Source organism: Lynx canadensis, chromosome A1 (assembly GCF_007474595.2).
Source record: "Lynx canadensis isolate LIC74 chromosome A1, mLynCan4.pri.v2, whole genome shotgun sequence".
Classification (NCBI taxonomy): domain Eukaryota; kingdom Metazoa; phylum Chordata; class Mammalia; order Carnivora; family Felidae; genus Lynx; species Lynx canadensis.
Window position 1 is genome coordinate 85,739,398 of NC_044303.2, and position 15,603 is coordinate 85,755,000.

Here is a 15,603-nt window from a genome sequence, read left to right on the forward strand (position 1 = left end):
CATATTTTATTTCCAGGTGATGTTGTACCTCAGAGTAATTTGGGACATCAATTTATTTGAGCAAGTCTTAAATAACCAGTTAGGTAATTAACCAATCAGTTAATTAAAAAGTAATTAATAATTTAATCAGTTAATAAACTAATCTATCTCCTATCTTTTAGGATGTGTGATTACTGGTAACAAAGTGTTTAAGACTGTAAATAAGATCATTTTTTATGTGCCTTAGGGTTATATTTATTTATAAAACTGGTTATTTTCAATGCACACATTTAATTAAATTCAGAAATTTGCGAGTACATATTAGATATAAAAATTAACAGCTAAGAGGTCTCTAAAATGAGATAAATTCCCTGTAATCACCAGCACGCATCATGCTAACATGACCAATATGGTAGTAGGTACTCCAGAACAGAATCTGTGGTAGCTGGAAGCCTGGATATTGGAACCATGGGCTGCATACACATGTGAAATAGAGAAATACAGCTAGTTTTGTTTCTCTTAGCATCAAAATGAGTGCTAGTAATTGCACATTAGTTTGTATATTTTTTAAATTAAAACAACTCCTAATGACATTGAAGGAAATCTTGAGAAACTAATTTTGGAAAAGTTATAATTAAGAGATATATCACATTAATATTGGCCAAAATGCATGACTATGAGGCTCTTCCAACACAGAAGTACCCAGGCATTAGAAAACTAGGAAGGCATAATATTTACCAACACCATGAGTAAATTATGTGTGGCATACCAACAAAATATACAGAAATAAGAGAAATGTAATGTGCACTGCAATGTATACTTGTTATCCAATTTTTGGAAAAAAATATTGTGAAATAACAGCAGAGATGTATGATAGGATGGTAAGGCAAATGTCTTGTCAGGAAATGAAAGGCTAGAGACATAATTATTCCTCCAGATCTCATTTATTTTTACATCATTTGACCATGTCTTCTTAAGAAAATGCATAAGCTTCCTTTCAAACACCTCTCTTTTCCTAATCATTCCTTGTCTTCCAGGCATGACTGGAGCCATGGAAGATGCAAATAACACCACAGACACAAACTTCATTCTTCTGGGACTCTTTAACCACACTCAGACCCATCTGTTCCTCTTTTCCATGGTGCTCATGGTCTTCCTTTCCTCCCTGATGGGCAATGCCCTCTTGATTGTGCTCATCCATGAGGACCCCCGACTGCACATGCCCATGTACTTCTTGCTTAGCCAGCTCTCCCTCATGGATGTGATACTTGTCTCCACCATAGTCCCCAAAATGGCAGCCAACTACCTAATGGACACCAGATCCATCTCTCCTGCTGGCTGTGGGGCCCAGATATTTCTGTTTCTGACTCTGGGAGGGGGCGAGTGCTTCCTCTTAGCTGCCATGGCATATGACCGATATGTGGCCATATGTCACCCCCTGCGCTACCCCATCCTCATGAATCAGAAGCTCTGCTTGAACATGACCACAGGCTCCTGGCTTCTGGGAGGGGTAGATGGGCTGATGCAAGCTGGCACCACTCTGAGCTTCCCTTACTGCCATTCTCGGGAAATCAACCACTTCTTCTGTGAGGCACCCTCGCTCGTTCGCCTTGCATGTGCGGACACTACATTTTTTGAGTTTTTCATGTATGTGTGCTGCATCCTGATGCTCTTGATCCCTCTGTCTATCATTTTGGCTTCCTACAGTCTCATCCTGGCTGCTGTGCTCAACATGAGGTCCACTGCAGCTCGAAAGAAAGCCTTTGCCACCTGCTCCTCTCACCTGGCTGTCGTGGGGCTCTTCTATGGCACTCTCATATTCACCTACATGCGGCCCAAATCCTACCGTACAGTGGCCCATGACAAGGTGGTCTCTGCTTTTTACACCATCTTTACACCTGTGTTGAACCCTCTTATATACAGTGTGAGGAATAAAGAAGTCAAGGGGGCTTTGAAAAAGTGGCTGGAGAAACATTTTCTGGGACATCTATAGTGGGACTCATTTGCAAAATTGGCAGCAGCCAAAATGAATCCAGATTTTGAAACTTGTGTTATATCAATGTATATTGCTCTCAGTTGGCCAGTTTGTGCTGTTTTTTTTTTTAACTATTTCATTTATATATGGTAAATTCATTAAAATTTCCATTTGTCCTGCTTTCAGATATTGTCATAGTATTTTTGTTGTAGACTTTGGACCTCAGTAATAAGAATAAATGATTGAGGCACTGTAAGCAAAATATATGTTATACATTGATAAAAGAAAGGGGATTTTCAACTTTTAATGTTTGTGGGCCCTGATCATGTGCTCTCAGGAAAGCCAAACTTTACCGTTACCAAGTCAGCAAATCTCACAATATGGGTTCAATTTCTGCCCTGGGAGCCCATGTATATCTACTTCATTTATAAATAACTTAAAAGGGAGGATTCCAAAAATAAACAGTAAAACCTTCTTGGTTCACATGAGACTGAAGTCAGACAATCCTGCAGATATGGTTAAGCCTTAAGGTTATAGTCCTATAAGATAAGGTCTATAACTTTCTAAAATATCTTTGATCTAGTGATTGTAACATTTTATGTTTTCTGCTGTTAGTGAAGATTGTGTATCCCAGTCAGCTGTCCTAACTTGAGCTGGGGGATTTTTTTTTTTCTTTCAGAGATCCTAAAAGATTTGTTCATTTTGTACCAACAACATCAGCCATTTGTATGTGTGTTTGTGTGTGTCTGTATAAAATTATGAGGATGAATTATTTAAAGAGTGAATAATTATTTTTAAAAAAGCAATGTATATACTAGCTTCTATAATTTTCATAAAAAATTTCAAATAAATTAGAAATGAAATAAATATGAAACAAAATACATAAATCTTGTAGAAGATATATACATATTTATATACTTATAATAAATATTTATATATTTATACAGTTTATATACAGTTTATTGTCAAGTTAGCTAACATAGACTATATACATTGTGCTCTTGGTTTTGGGGGTAGATTCCCATGATTCATTACTTACATATAGAACCCAGTGCTCATTCCAACAAGTGCCCTCCTCAGTGGCTATCACCCATTTTTCCCATCCCCCACCCCTCCGTCAACCCTCAGTTTGTTATCTGTATTTAAGAGTCTCTTATGGTTTGCCTCCCTCCCTCTCTGTTTGACACTATTTTTTCCCTTCCCTTCCCCCATGGTCTTCTGTTAAGTTTCTCAAGTTCCACATATGAAGGAAAACACATGATATCTGTCTTTCTCTGACTGACTTATTTCACTTAGCCTAATACCCTCCAGTTCCACCCACGTTGCTGCAAATTGCCAGATTTCATTCTTTCTCATTGCCAAGTAGTATTCCATTGTATATATAAACCACATTTTCTTTATCCATTCATCAGTTGGTGGACATTTGTGCTTTTCCCATAATTTGGCTATTGTTGAAAACACTTCCATAAACAAAGGGGTACATGTGCTCCTATGAATCACATTCCTGTATTTGTTGGCTAAGTTCCTGGTAGTGCAATTGCTGGATCCTAAGGTAGTTCTATTTTTTTTTTTTTGAGGAACCTCCACACTGTTTTCCAGAGCGGCTCCAACAGTTTGCATTACCACCAAAAGTGCAAGAGGGTTCCCATTTCTCTAGATCCTCGCCAGCATATGTTGTTTCCTGAGTTGTTCATTTTAGCCACTCTGACTGGTGTAAGGTGGTATCTCAGAATGGCTTTGATTTGTATTTCCCTTATGATGAATAATGTTGACCATCTTTTCATGTGTCTGTTGGCCATCTGGATGTCTTTTTTGGAAAAGTGTCTATTCATGTCTTCTGCCCATTTCTTCACTAGGTTATTTGTTTTTTGGGTGTTGAGTTTGGTAACTTCTTTATAGATTTTGGATACTAACCCTTTATCTGATATGTCATTTGCAAATATCTTTTCCATTCTATTGGTTGCCTTTTAGTTTTGTTCATTGTTTCCTTTGCAGTGCAGAAGCTTTTTTTATCTTGATGAGGTCCCAATAGTTCATTTTTGCTTTTAATTCCCTTGCCTTTGGAGATGTGTCAAGCAAGAAATTGCTGTGGCTGAGGACAAAGAGGTTGTTGCCTGTTTTCTCCTCTAGGGTTTTGATGTTTTCCTGTCTAACATTTAGGTCTTTCATTCATTTTGAGTTTACTTTTGTGTATGGTATAAGAAAGTTGTCCCATTTCATTCTTCTGAATGTTGCTGTTCAGTTCTCCCAGCACCATTTACTAAAGACCCTACATTTTTTTCCATTGGATACTGTATCCTGCTTTGTCAAGGATTAGATGACCATACCTTTGGGGGTCCAGTTCCGAATTCTATATTCTATTCCATTGGTCTATGTGTCTGTTCTTGTGCCAGTACCATACTATCATGATGATTATAGCTTTGTAGTTTAAGCTAAAGTCTGGTATTGTGATGCCTCCCACTTTGGTTTTCTTCATCAGCATAACTTTGGCTATTCGAGGTATTTTGTGCTCACATCTAAATTTTAGGATTTTTTGTTCTAGTTTTGACAAGAATGCTGGTGCAATTTTGATTGGGATTGCATTGAATGTGTAGATTGCTTTGGGAAGTATTGACATTTTAACAGTATTTGTTCTTCCAATCCATGAGCATGGAATGTATTTCCATTTCTTTGTGTATTCTTCAATTTCCTTAAGAAGTTTTCTATAGTTTTCAGCAAACAGATCTTTTATATTTTAGTTAGGTTTATTCCTAAGTACCTTATGTTTCTTGGTGCAATTGTAAATGGGATTGATTTCTTGATTTCTCTATCTGTTGCTTCATTATTGGTGTATAGAAATGCAACCAATTTCTGTACATTGAATTTGTATCCTGCAACTTTGCTGATTTCATGTATCAATTCTACCTGCTTTTCGGTGGAGTCTTTTGGGTTTTCCGTGTAGAATATCATATCATCTGTGAAAAGTTAAAGTTTGACTTTTTATTTGCCAGTTTGGATGCCTTTCATTTCATTTTGTTGTCTGCTTGCTGAGGCTAGGACTTCCAACACTATGTTAAACAACAGTGGTGAGAGTGGATATCCCTGATGTGTTCCTGATCTTAGAGAAAAATCTCTCAGTTTTTTCCCCACTGAGGATGATATTAGCTGTGGGCTGTTCATATATGGCTTTTCTGATGTTAATGTATGTTCCTTGTATCCCGACTTTCTTGAGGGTTTTTACTAAGAAAGGATGTTGCATTTTGTCAAATGCATTTTCTGCATCTATTGAAAGGATCATATGGTTCTTATCCTTTCTTCTATTAGTGTTATGTATCACAGTGATTGATTTGTGAATATTGAGCCAGCCCTACAGTCCAGGAATGAATCTCAGTTGATCATGGTGAATAATTCTTTTTATATGCTGTTGGATTTGATTTGCTAGTATCCTGTTTAGAATTTTTGCATCCAAGTTCATGAGGTATATTGGCCGGTAATTCTCATTTTTATTGTGGTCCCTGTCTGATTTGGGAATCAAGGTAGTGCTGGCTTCATAGAATGAGTCTAGAAATTTTCCTTCTATTTCTATTTTCTGGAACAGCTTAAGAAGGATAGGTATTAACTCTGCTTTAAATGTCTGGTAGAATTACCCTGGGAAGCCATCCAGCCCGGGACTCTTACAATTGTTAGGGGATTTTTGATAACTGGTTCAGTTTTTTCATTGGTTATGGGTCTGTTCAAATTTTCTATTTCTTCCCATTTGAGTTTTGGTAGTGTGTGGGTGTCTAGAAATTTGTCCATTTCCTCCAGGTTGTCCATTTTATTGGAATATAATTTTTCATAGTGGTCTCTGATAATTGTTTGTATTTCTGTGGTGTTGGTTTTGATCTGTCCTCTTTCATCTCTTTCATTCATGATTTTGTCTATTTGGGTCGTCTTTATTTTCTTTTTGAGAAGACTGTCCAGGGTTTTATTAATTTTGTTTATTTTTTCAAAAAACAATATTTTGGTTTCATTGATCTGTACTCCATTTTTTTATTTGTTTTTGTTTTTTTGATTGTATGTTGCTTAATTCTACTCTAAACTTTATTATTTCTCTTTATCTGGTGCCTTTGAGGTTTCTTTGCTATACTGCTTCTAGTTCCTTTAGGTGTGCTGTTAGATTTTGTATTTGGAATTTTTCTTGTTTCTTGAGATAGACCTGGATTGCAGTGTATTTCCCCCTTAGGACTGCCTTTGCTGCATCCCAAAGGTATTGGACTGTTATGTTTCCATTTTCATTTCCTTCCATATATTTTTAAAATTTCTTCCTTCATTGCCCATTTGACCCCTTTATTCTTTATCAGGATGTTCTTTAACCTCCATGCATTTGGAGGCTTCACAAATTGTTTTCTTGTGGTTGATTTTGTTTCATAGCATTGTGATCTGAAAATATGCATGGTATGATCTCAATTCTTTTATATTTATTGAGGGTTGTTTTTTGATCCAGTATGTGATCTATCTTGGAGAATGTTCCATGTACACTAGGAAAAATGTGTATACTGCTGTTTTTGATTGAAAAGTTCTGAATATATCTGTCAAGTCCATCTGGTCCAGTGTATCATTCAAGGGCATTTTTGTTTGTTGATTTTTTTGCCCAGATGATCTGTCCACTGTTGTAAGTGGAATATTAAAGTCCTCTGCAATTACCGTATTCTTATTAGTAAGATCGTTTATGTTTGTGATTAACTGATTTTTGTATTTTGGTTCCTTCATGTTGGGAGCATAAACATTTACAATTATTAGCTATTCTTAATGTATAGACCCTGTAATTATGATATAATGCCCTTCTTCATCACTTATTACAACGTTTAGTTTAAAATCTACTTTGTATGATATAAGTATGGCTACTCCAGCTTTCTTTTGACTTCCAATAGCATGATAGATCATTCTCCATCCCCTCATTTTCAATCTGAAGGTGTCCCTTGGTCTAAAATGAGTCGCTTGTAGGCAGCATATAGAGGGATTTGTTTTTTTTATCCATTTTGATGCCCTATATCTTGATGGAACATTTAGTCCATTTACCTTCAGCATTATTATTGAAAGATATGGATTTAGTGTCATTGTGATATCTGTAGGTTTCATGCTTGTGATAGATGAATGTCTAGATCCCATTTGAGTTGCCTTGACTGACCCAAAAATGAGATGTCCACCAAAATTTGCCTAAACAAGCTTATGAGCAAAATAATATAGTATTATTATTTTAAACCACTAATATTTATATTGGGTTGCTATGCAACTATATTACCTACAACATATTTTGATTCATGGAAAAGGAATGGGGCCAAAACTAGTACTAACATCATGTCATATTTTCATAGGATCAAGTGTCAGTCAGAATACAAAAGAAACAAGCAAGCAAAACAAAACAAAACTCAAAGAAACTATTAGCAAAAATATAAGGGCCTTGAGAAAACAGTTTCTGACACTAATATAATACTACATGTTCATTGTACTTGAAATTAAAAAATGAATAAAAACAATGTCACTCATTATCAGGGAAATGAAAATTAACACTACAGTAAGATATTACCTCACTCCTGTCAGAGTAGCTAAAAAAAAAAAAAAAAGAATTAACAATTGTTGGTGAGACTGTGGAAGAATAAGGTCTCTCAGGCATTGCTGGTGGGAATGCAAAGTGGTGCAGCCACTCTATAAAACAGTATGCACTACTCTATGATTAAACAATCACATTACCCACATAGTGGGTATCTATCCAGAGAATCCAAAAATACTAATTTCAAGGGCTATATATAATCCTATGTTTACAGCAGCATTATCTACAATATCCAAGTTATGGAAGCAGCCCAAGTGTCCAGTCCTTCAATTAATGAATGGATAAAGAAGAAGTGGTGTGTGTGTGTGTGTGTGTGTGTGTGTGTGTTATTTAGCTATAAAAAATTATGAAATCTTGATATTTGTAGCAAAATGAACAGAGCTAAAGAGTGTAATGCTAAGATAAATCAGTCAGAGAAAGACAAATACCCTCGTGGACTTTAAGAAGCAACAACAACAAAAAATGCACAAAGGGAGAAAAGATAAGACAGAGAGGGACAAAGGAAGAAAATTAATTATAGAGAACAAACTTATGGTTTGCAGAGGGGAGATGAGTGGCAGGAATGGTAAAATAGGCAAAGGGGATTAAGAGTACATTTAAACCTTAATGAGCACTGAGTAATGTATAGAATTGTTTTTGCTTTGTTTTGTTTTTTAGAACTGTTACATCACCATATTGTACACCTGAAACTAATATAACATGGTGTTAGCTATACTGGAATCAAAATAAAAACATAGTAAAAAAGTTTTATAGGCTATAATTCAACATATGTGCTCTTTCCTTGACCCTCAGTCTCTTTTCAGTAGGGGTCCTGGAAGTAGCTGAGATTTTCCATGGTTCCAGTTCCCATGAGACAACTACTCTTTCTATGGTTCTATATATTGCCTGCCATTTTGCTTTCAAATTCTACATGAAGGACCCATTCATGAGCTCCAGGAAGTCACTTTGTGCAGGGGCCTCCATTCATCAAGGTGATTAAAACTTTCTGTGGTTGCTAGTTTCTTTTCTCTATGTGGCTCTTTGGTGCTCCCTTCTCTTCTTAAATTAACTTTCTGAATTTCTTTGTCTCTGTTTGAAAATAAAGTGATTTCCATTTCTATACCTGGACACTCATAAGAATCTCCTTTTTGGAAGATGAGGAAATTAATCACAGAAAAAAATTAAAGTTTTGGAGGTGAAAAGTGACAAACTTCTGAAGCATACACTTCTCGTGGGCAAGGAATAAGCAACAGAAAAATGAAAAAAAAAGTGCTATCTCTAAATTCCTTGGCTTAGGATTGGTAAAAGGACATTGCCAGCCATATAGAATTAAACAGAACAAATGATTACATGTCTTGACCCATATATATGGGGTGGGTACTTCACTCCTCTCATAGAGACCAGAAGAAATCAGTGAATATTAGTACAACAATATTTTATCATCCACAGATTCCAAATACACATCCTCAGGAAGGTTACTGAGAAAACCACTTAGCCACAGAAGATCACTTTCTAAAATTATCATAGTAAATAGGTAATCATAATATTGTAAAGGAAAAACAAACAAACAAACAAACAACATTCCAGAGGAATGATACAAGAACAACGATGAAAAAAAAAAGTGAGAACAATATTCCAAGAAAACAGAAAAGTAGCTTTATTTATGAATGTTCTTAATCTACAATATAGAAGGCAGCCAAATACCTGCCTAATGAGAGCTGAGAATATCTAAGAACCAATTCCTTTTGTTTCTCCTACTTTTGACTTCTCTATATGTGTTTATTGATGTTATCCGGTCCTTAAATCACCAAATGTTTTGGGGATTTTGATGAATTGCATTTCACAGGTGATCTGATAAAAGAAATCATATCTAGACTTGCTTGGTACCTCCTGATCACCATAACTAAAGGAAACTTTTAGTTGTCTCCATTTTGGAGAGCTGAACTTATTTTGTTGGAGAAAATTAAATGAGTCAAACACTTGTTAATCAGAAGAAAGAACTTGTTGATTCTAATGTTTTATAATAATCTGGACTTCCTTCTTCTGGACTAAGAATCATACTGCACTTCCCCTGTCCTTGTAATATGGGGTGGACTGTCGCCCATCAGGGAAATAAGCATGTATAACACCTGACTAGGTGATTTAAGATCAAATAACTGACCTTCCATGTTTTCTTTTCACATGCCTCAGACTGCTGATGTTTATGGTGAGAGAAGTATGATTAGCTGCATCATCTTTGTTATTTTATGACATAGGGTTTTATGACATAGGGACTTTTAAGCCATTATTGGTTAAACAGCATAAATTATCATAATGTATTTCCTAGACTCTAGACACTCATATAACGAATGATTGACTTATTTCTAGTTTATACATTGTGTCATTTCAATGAGAAATTGTGGGTGTATATATATAAGTAATATGCATGTGTAAAAAATATATAGGGATGCCTGAGTGGCTCAGTTGGTTAAGCATCCAACTATTGATTTTGGCTCAGGTCATGATCTCATGGTCATGAGATCAAACCCTGAATCAGGGTTGGTGCTGATAGCACAGAGCCTGCTTAGGAAACTCTCTCTCTCTCTCTCTCTCCCCCTCACCCACCTTCTCTGTATCTATCTCTCTCAAAAAAATACATATATATAGCCAATTGGCACATAGTCTCTGACATAAAATATTTGAACATACGGAAGTGAGGTATGATAGAAAATTATATATATGTGAATAAAAAGTAATACACATGCTTTTCTCAAAATCCTTCAATTACTTAGGAGGACAAGAATATAAAAGGATTTTGAAAAATCATATTTTAAATTTTCTGTCGACATATTTTAGTAATAAAACTATTGTTTTGAAGTGTAAACAAATTTTATTCTTTCAACTTTTCAAAATAAACACTGAGTGTATCAAAATAAGCCAGGCTTTTAACTTGTGTTAACTATGCCTGTCTTCAATAATTCTGGGGGACAGAAAGCAGTCATAGAATGTAGTAAATTTCTCACAATGCACAGTGTCTGCTTGGAATTCTCTCTCTCTGTCTCTCTCTCTCTCTCTCTCTGTCTGACCTTCCCCTACTCATGCACCCTCACATATGCTCTCTAAGTAAATAAATAAATAAATAAATAAATAAACAAATAAAAAAGAACAGGTCCTGTAGTGCCCTGCAGGGTAGTGTCCCCTGATAACTATAACCTGATGCTTTAGCAGCATCTCATATGTGTGTTGTGTTCATCCTGCTACTGTGTCTGAGTACCATTTCCTTTCAGTCTAGGTATGTGCACTGACTCTTGTTGTGGGCTGCATTTGCTCTCTCTGATGTTAGAGAGACCCAGGCTGGTTGGTTCTGAGGGTAGTGGGGGGTGATGGCAAATTTTGCACTGAAGCACTAGTCCTAGGCCAGATTCCTGGAGCATGATGCCCATCAGGGGCTTGACACATGGAAGCTGTGGCTGGGTGGGGGCTGCATGACATTGACAAAATTTTCAGAAAGCCAAGCGTCAAAGCCAAGTAGGCTTGGAGTGGGCATATCCTCAGGAGAACTGATGTGCAAGGCAGACTGCCAGCAGCTTAGGTAACAAGTGTCTGTGCAGGACCACTTCTAGAAGGTGACTGTGTTTCTCTGCTGGGGGGCAGGAGAGGAAAATGCTCCCAGCTCCTTTGTTCCTGAAGAAGTCTCCAACACGCTACAAAATCAGTGCGAACAGGTCTCGTTTTCATTTCTTTCCAGCAAACTCTGGCCTCATGTCACCTCCTTGTGGGCTGTGGTCTCCCTAAGGGTGGGAGCCCCGCTATTACTTACCCTCCTGTCCCACCCAGTGCTCAGTCAGCTGATTTTAAAACTCCAGGCTCCAAGTACTGGTGGTTATACAAACCATGGAATTTAGCCCCTCTGGTTTTCAATATCAGACGTTATGAGGAATCATTCTCATGTGAGCTCCCTGGCACTTTTCCCACTCTGAGCTGACAACTCCCTTCCTTCTGTGGGCAGCTCCCAACCACCACTTCCACCCATCCTAACCTGTCTGGTGTGGCTTGTCTACATATAGTTGTGGAGTCTGTTCTTCCAGTCTTCACATGGCTCTCTGGGTTATTTACTTACATGTGAGTGATAACTAGTTGTACACATGGGATGAGGTGAGTTTGGGTCATCCTCCTACTCTCCTATCTTCTCAGTCTCTTTTTAACACCCTATTAAATCTTTTCTCCTCAACAAATTTTAAACAAGCAGTGGCAGAACCTGATAAATCTACTTTTTAATGTATTTTTAAATCATGGGGCGCCTGGGTGGTTCAGTTGGTTGAGCGCCCGACTTCGGCTCAGGTCATGATCTCACAGTTCGTGAGTTCAAGCCCCGTGTCGGGCTGTGTGCTGACAGCTCAGAGCCTGGAGCCTGCTTCGGATTCTGCGTCTCCCTCTCTCTCTGCCCCTTCCCTGCTCATGTGTCTGTCTCTCTCTGTCTCTCAAAAATGAATAAACATGAAAAAAATTTAAAAAAATAAATCATTATTATTTTCAAAGTCATTTGTGTACATTTTATTTTTCATTTTAAATGATTCTCTCTTATTTTAATGAATCACAGCTTTCTGAAAGGGCAGATGAAAGTATATTTAAGTTCTGGAACCTCTAAAATTCTTGAAAATTAAACATTGTTGGCATCCAGTCATATTTTGCCCTACTAGCATATTTTTTTTTTACTTTTTTAAACGTTTATTTATTTTTTTTGAAAGGGAGAGAGACAGAGCACAAGCAGGGGAGGAGCAGAAAGAAAGGGAGACACAAAATCTGAAGCAGGCTCTAGTCTCTGAGCTGTACGCACAGAGCTTGACACGGAGCTCGAACCCACAAACCATAAGATCATGACCTGAGCAGAAATCAGATGCTTAACTGACTGAACCAGCCAGGCACCCTGCAACACTAGCCTATTAATAAGAAAGTAATTTTAGCAAAAGATGCCAATAGGCCAAGCCCCTTAATAGGGCACAGTAGACAGTGATGCAAACTGAGCAAGTTTGATATTGTCAGACAAGAAGAGGGGTTTTAGGATGATGTTGCTCAAAGGGGATGCAAATCAAGCTTGTTGGGAGTCATTTTTTTCACATGAGTAGACCATACTAATATCTTACTATTTAGTAATTTGTTTATGAATTTTGAACTCCAGAAAACCTGCAGTTAAATTACACCTTCTAGATCCGATTCTGGGAAGATGGCGGCGTAGGAGGATGCTGGGCTCACCGCGCGTCCTGCTGATCACTTAGATTCCACCTACACCTGCCTAAATAACCCAGAAAACCCCCAGAGGATTAGCAGAACGGAGTCACCAGACCCAAGTGCAGACGAGAGGCCCACGGAAGAGGGTAGGAAGGGTGGCGAGGCGGTGCGCGCTCCACGGACTGGCGGGAGGGAGCCGGGGCAGAGGGGCGGCTCCTCAGCCAAGCAGAGTCCCCGAGTCCGGCTTGCAAAAGCGGAGGGGCCTGACGGACTGTGTTCCGACAGCAAGCTTGACTTAGCGTCTGGGAGGTCATAAGTTAACAGCTCTGCTCGGAAAGCTGGAAGGCTGGAGGACAAAGGGAGGGTGAGCTGCGGAGCCCCCGGACGACAGAGCTCAGTTTGGTGGGGAACAAAGGCACTCGCCAGCGCCATCTCCCCCGCCCATCCCCCAGCCAAAATCCCAAAGGGAACCGGTTCCAGCCAGGGAAATTGCTCGCTCCGCACAAACACCCAACTCTGTGCTTCTGCGGAGCCAAACCTCCGGCAGAGGATCTGACTCCCTCCGGCTGCTACAGGGCCCCCCCTGAAGTGGATCACCTAAGGAGAAGCTAGCTAAGCCTGGCCCCCCTGCCGCCGTGCACCTTGCCTTCCCACCCCAGCTAATACGCCAGATCCCCAGCATCACAAGTCTGGCAGTGTGCAAGTAGCCCAGACGGGCCACGCCACCCCACAGTGAATCCCGCCCCTAGGAGAGGGGAAGAGAAGGCACACACCAGTCTGACTGTGGCCCCAGCGGTGGGCTGGGGGCAGACATCAGGTTGGACTGCGGCCCCACCCACCAACTCCAGTTATACACCACAGCACAGGGGAAGTGCCCTGCAGGTCCTCACCACACCAGGGACTATCCAAAATGACCAAGCGGAAGAATTCCCCTCACAAGAATCTCCAGGAAATAACAACAGCTAATGAGCTGATCAAAAAGGATTTAAATAATATAACAGAAAGTGAATTTAGAATAATAGTCATAAAATTAATCGCTGGGCTGGAAAACAGCATACAGGACAGCAGAGAATCTCTTGCTACAGAGATCAAGGGACTAAGGAACAGTCACGAGGAGCTGAAAAACGCTTTAAATGAAATGCAAAACAAAATGCAAACCACCACGGCTCGGATGGAAGAGGCAGAGGAGAGAATAGGTGAACTAGAAGATAAAGTTATGGAAAAAGAGGAAGCTGAGAAAAAGAGAGATAAAAAAATCCAGGAGTATGAGGGGAAAATTAGAAAACTAAGTGATACACTAAAAAGAAATAATATACGCATAATTGGTATCCCAGAGGAGGAAGAGAGAGGGAAAGGTGCTGAAGGGGTACTTGAAGAAATAATAGCTGAGAACTTCCCTGAACTGGGGAAGGAAAAAGGCACTGAAATCCAAGAGGCACAGAGAACTCCCTTCAGACGTAACTGGAATCGATCTTCTGCACGACATATCATAGTGAAACTGGCAAAATACAAGGACAAAGAGAAAATTCTGAAAGCAGCAAGGGGTAAACGTGCCCTCACATATAAAGGGAGACCTAGAAGACTCGTGACTGATCTCTCTTTTGAAACTTGGCAGGCCAGAAAGAATTGGCACGAGATTTTCAGTGTGCTAGACAGCAAAATATGCAGCCGAGAATCCTTTATCCAGCAAGTCTGTCATTTAGAATAGAAGGAGAGATAAAGGTCTTCCCAAACAAACAAAAACTGAAGGAATTTGTCACCACTAAACCAGCCCTACAAGAGATCCTAAGGGGGACCCTGTGAGACAAAGTACCAGAGACATCACTACAAGCATAAAACATACAGACATCACAATGACTCTAAACCCGTATCTTTCTATAATAACACTGAATGTAAATGGATTAAATGCGCCAACCAAAAGACATAGGGTATCAGAATGGATAAAAAAACAAGACCCATCTATTTGCTGTCTACAAGAGACTCATTTTAGACCTGAGGACACCTTTAGATTCAGAGTGAGGGGATGGAGAACTATTTATCATGCTACTGGAAGCCAAAAGAAAGCTGGAGTAGCCATACTTATATCAGACAAACTAGACTTTAAATTAAAGGCTGTAACAAGAGATGAAGAAGGACATTATAGAATAGTTACAGGGTCTATCCATGAGGAAGAGCTAACAATTATAAATGTCTATGCGCCGAATACCGGAGCCCCCAAATATATAAAACAATTACTCATAAACAGAAGCAACCTTATTGATAAGAATGTGGTAATTGCAGGGGACTTTAACACCCCACTTACAGAAATGGATAGATCATCTAGACACACGGTCAATAAAGAAACAAGGGCCCTGAATGAGACACTGGATCAGATGGACTTGACAGATATATTTAGAACTCTGCATCCCAAAGCAACAGAATATACTTTCTTCTCGAGTGCACATGGAACATTCTCCAAGATAGATCATATACTGGGTCACAAAACAGCCCTTCATAAGTTTACAAGAATTGAAATTATACCATGCATACTTTCAGACCACAATGCTATGAAGCTTGAAATCAACCACAGGAAAAAGTCTGGAAAACCTCCAAAAGCGTGGAGGTTAAAGAACACCCTACTAAAGAATGAGTGGGTCAACCAGGCAATTAGAGAAGAAATTAAGAAATATATGGAAACAAACGAAAATGAAAATACAACAATCCAAACGCTTTGGGACGCAGCGAAGGCAGTCCTGAGAGGAAAATACATTGCAACCCAGGCCTATCTCAAGAAACAAGAAAAATCCCAAATACAAAATCTAACAGCACACCTAAAGGAAATAGAAGCAGAACAGCAAAGGCAGCCTAAACCCAGCAGAAGAAGAGAAATAATAAAGATCAGAGCAGAAAT

At 38.8% G+C, this 15,603-nt stretch overlaps 1 protein-coding gene across 1 annotated transcript; it reads left to right on the forward strand.

Moving 5' to 3' along the window:
- The first annotated feature begins 1,030 nt into the window (after positions 1-1,030).
- On the forward strand, positions 1,031-2,022 carry LOC115512105 (olfactory receptor 2T33-like). Its single transcript, XM_030312841.1, has 2 exons — positions 1,031-1,946; positions 1,985-2,022. Exons 1-2 carry the CDS (start codon positions 1,031-1,033, stop codon positions 2,020-2,022), a joined length of 954 nt encoding a protein of 317 aa, XP_030168701.1.
- The last annotated feature ends 13,581 nt before the right edge of the window (positions 2,023-15,603 follow it).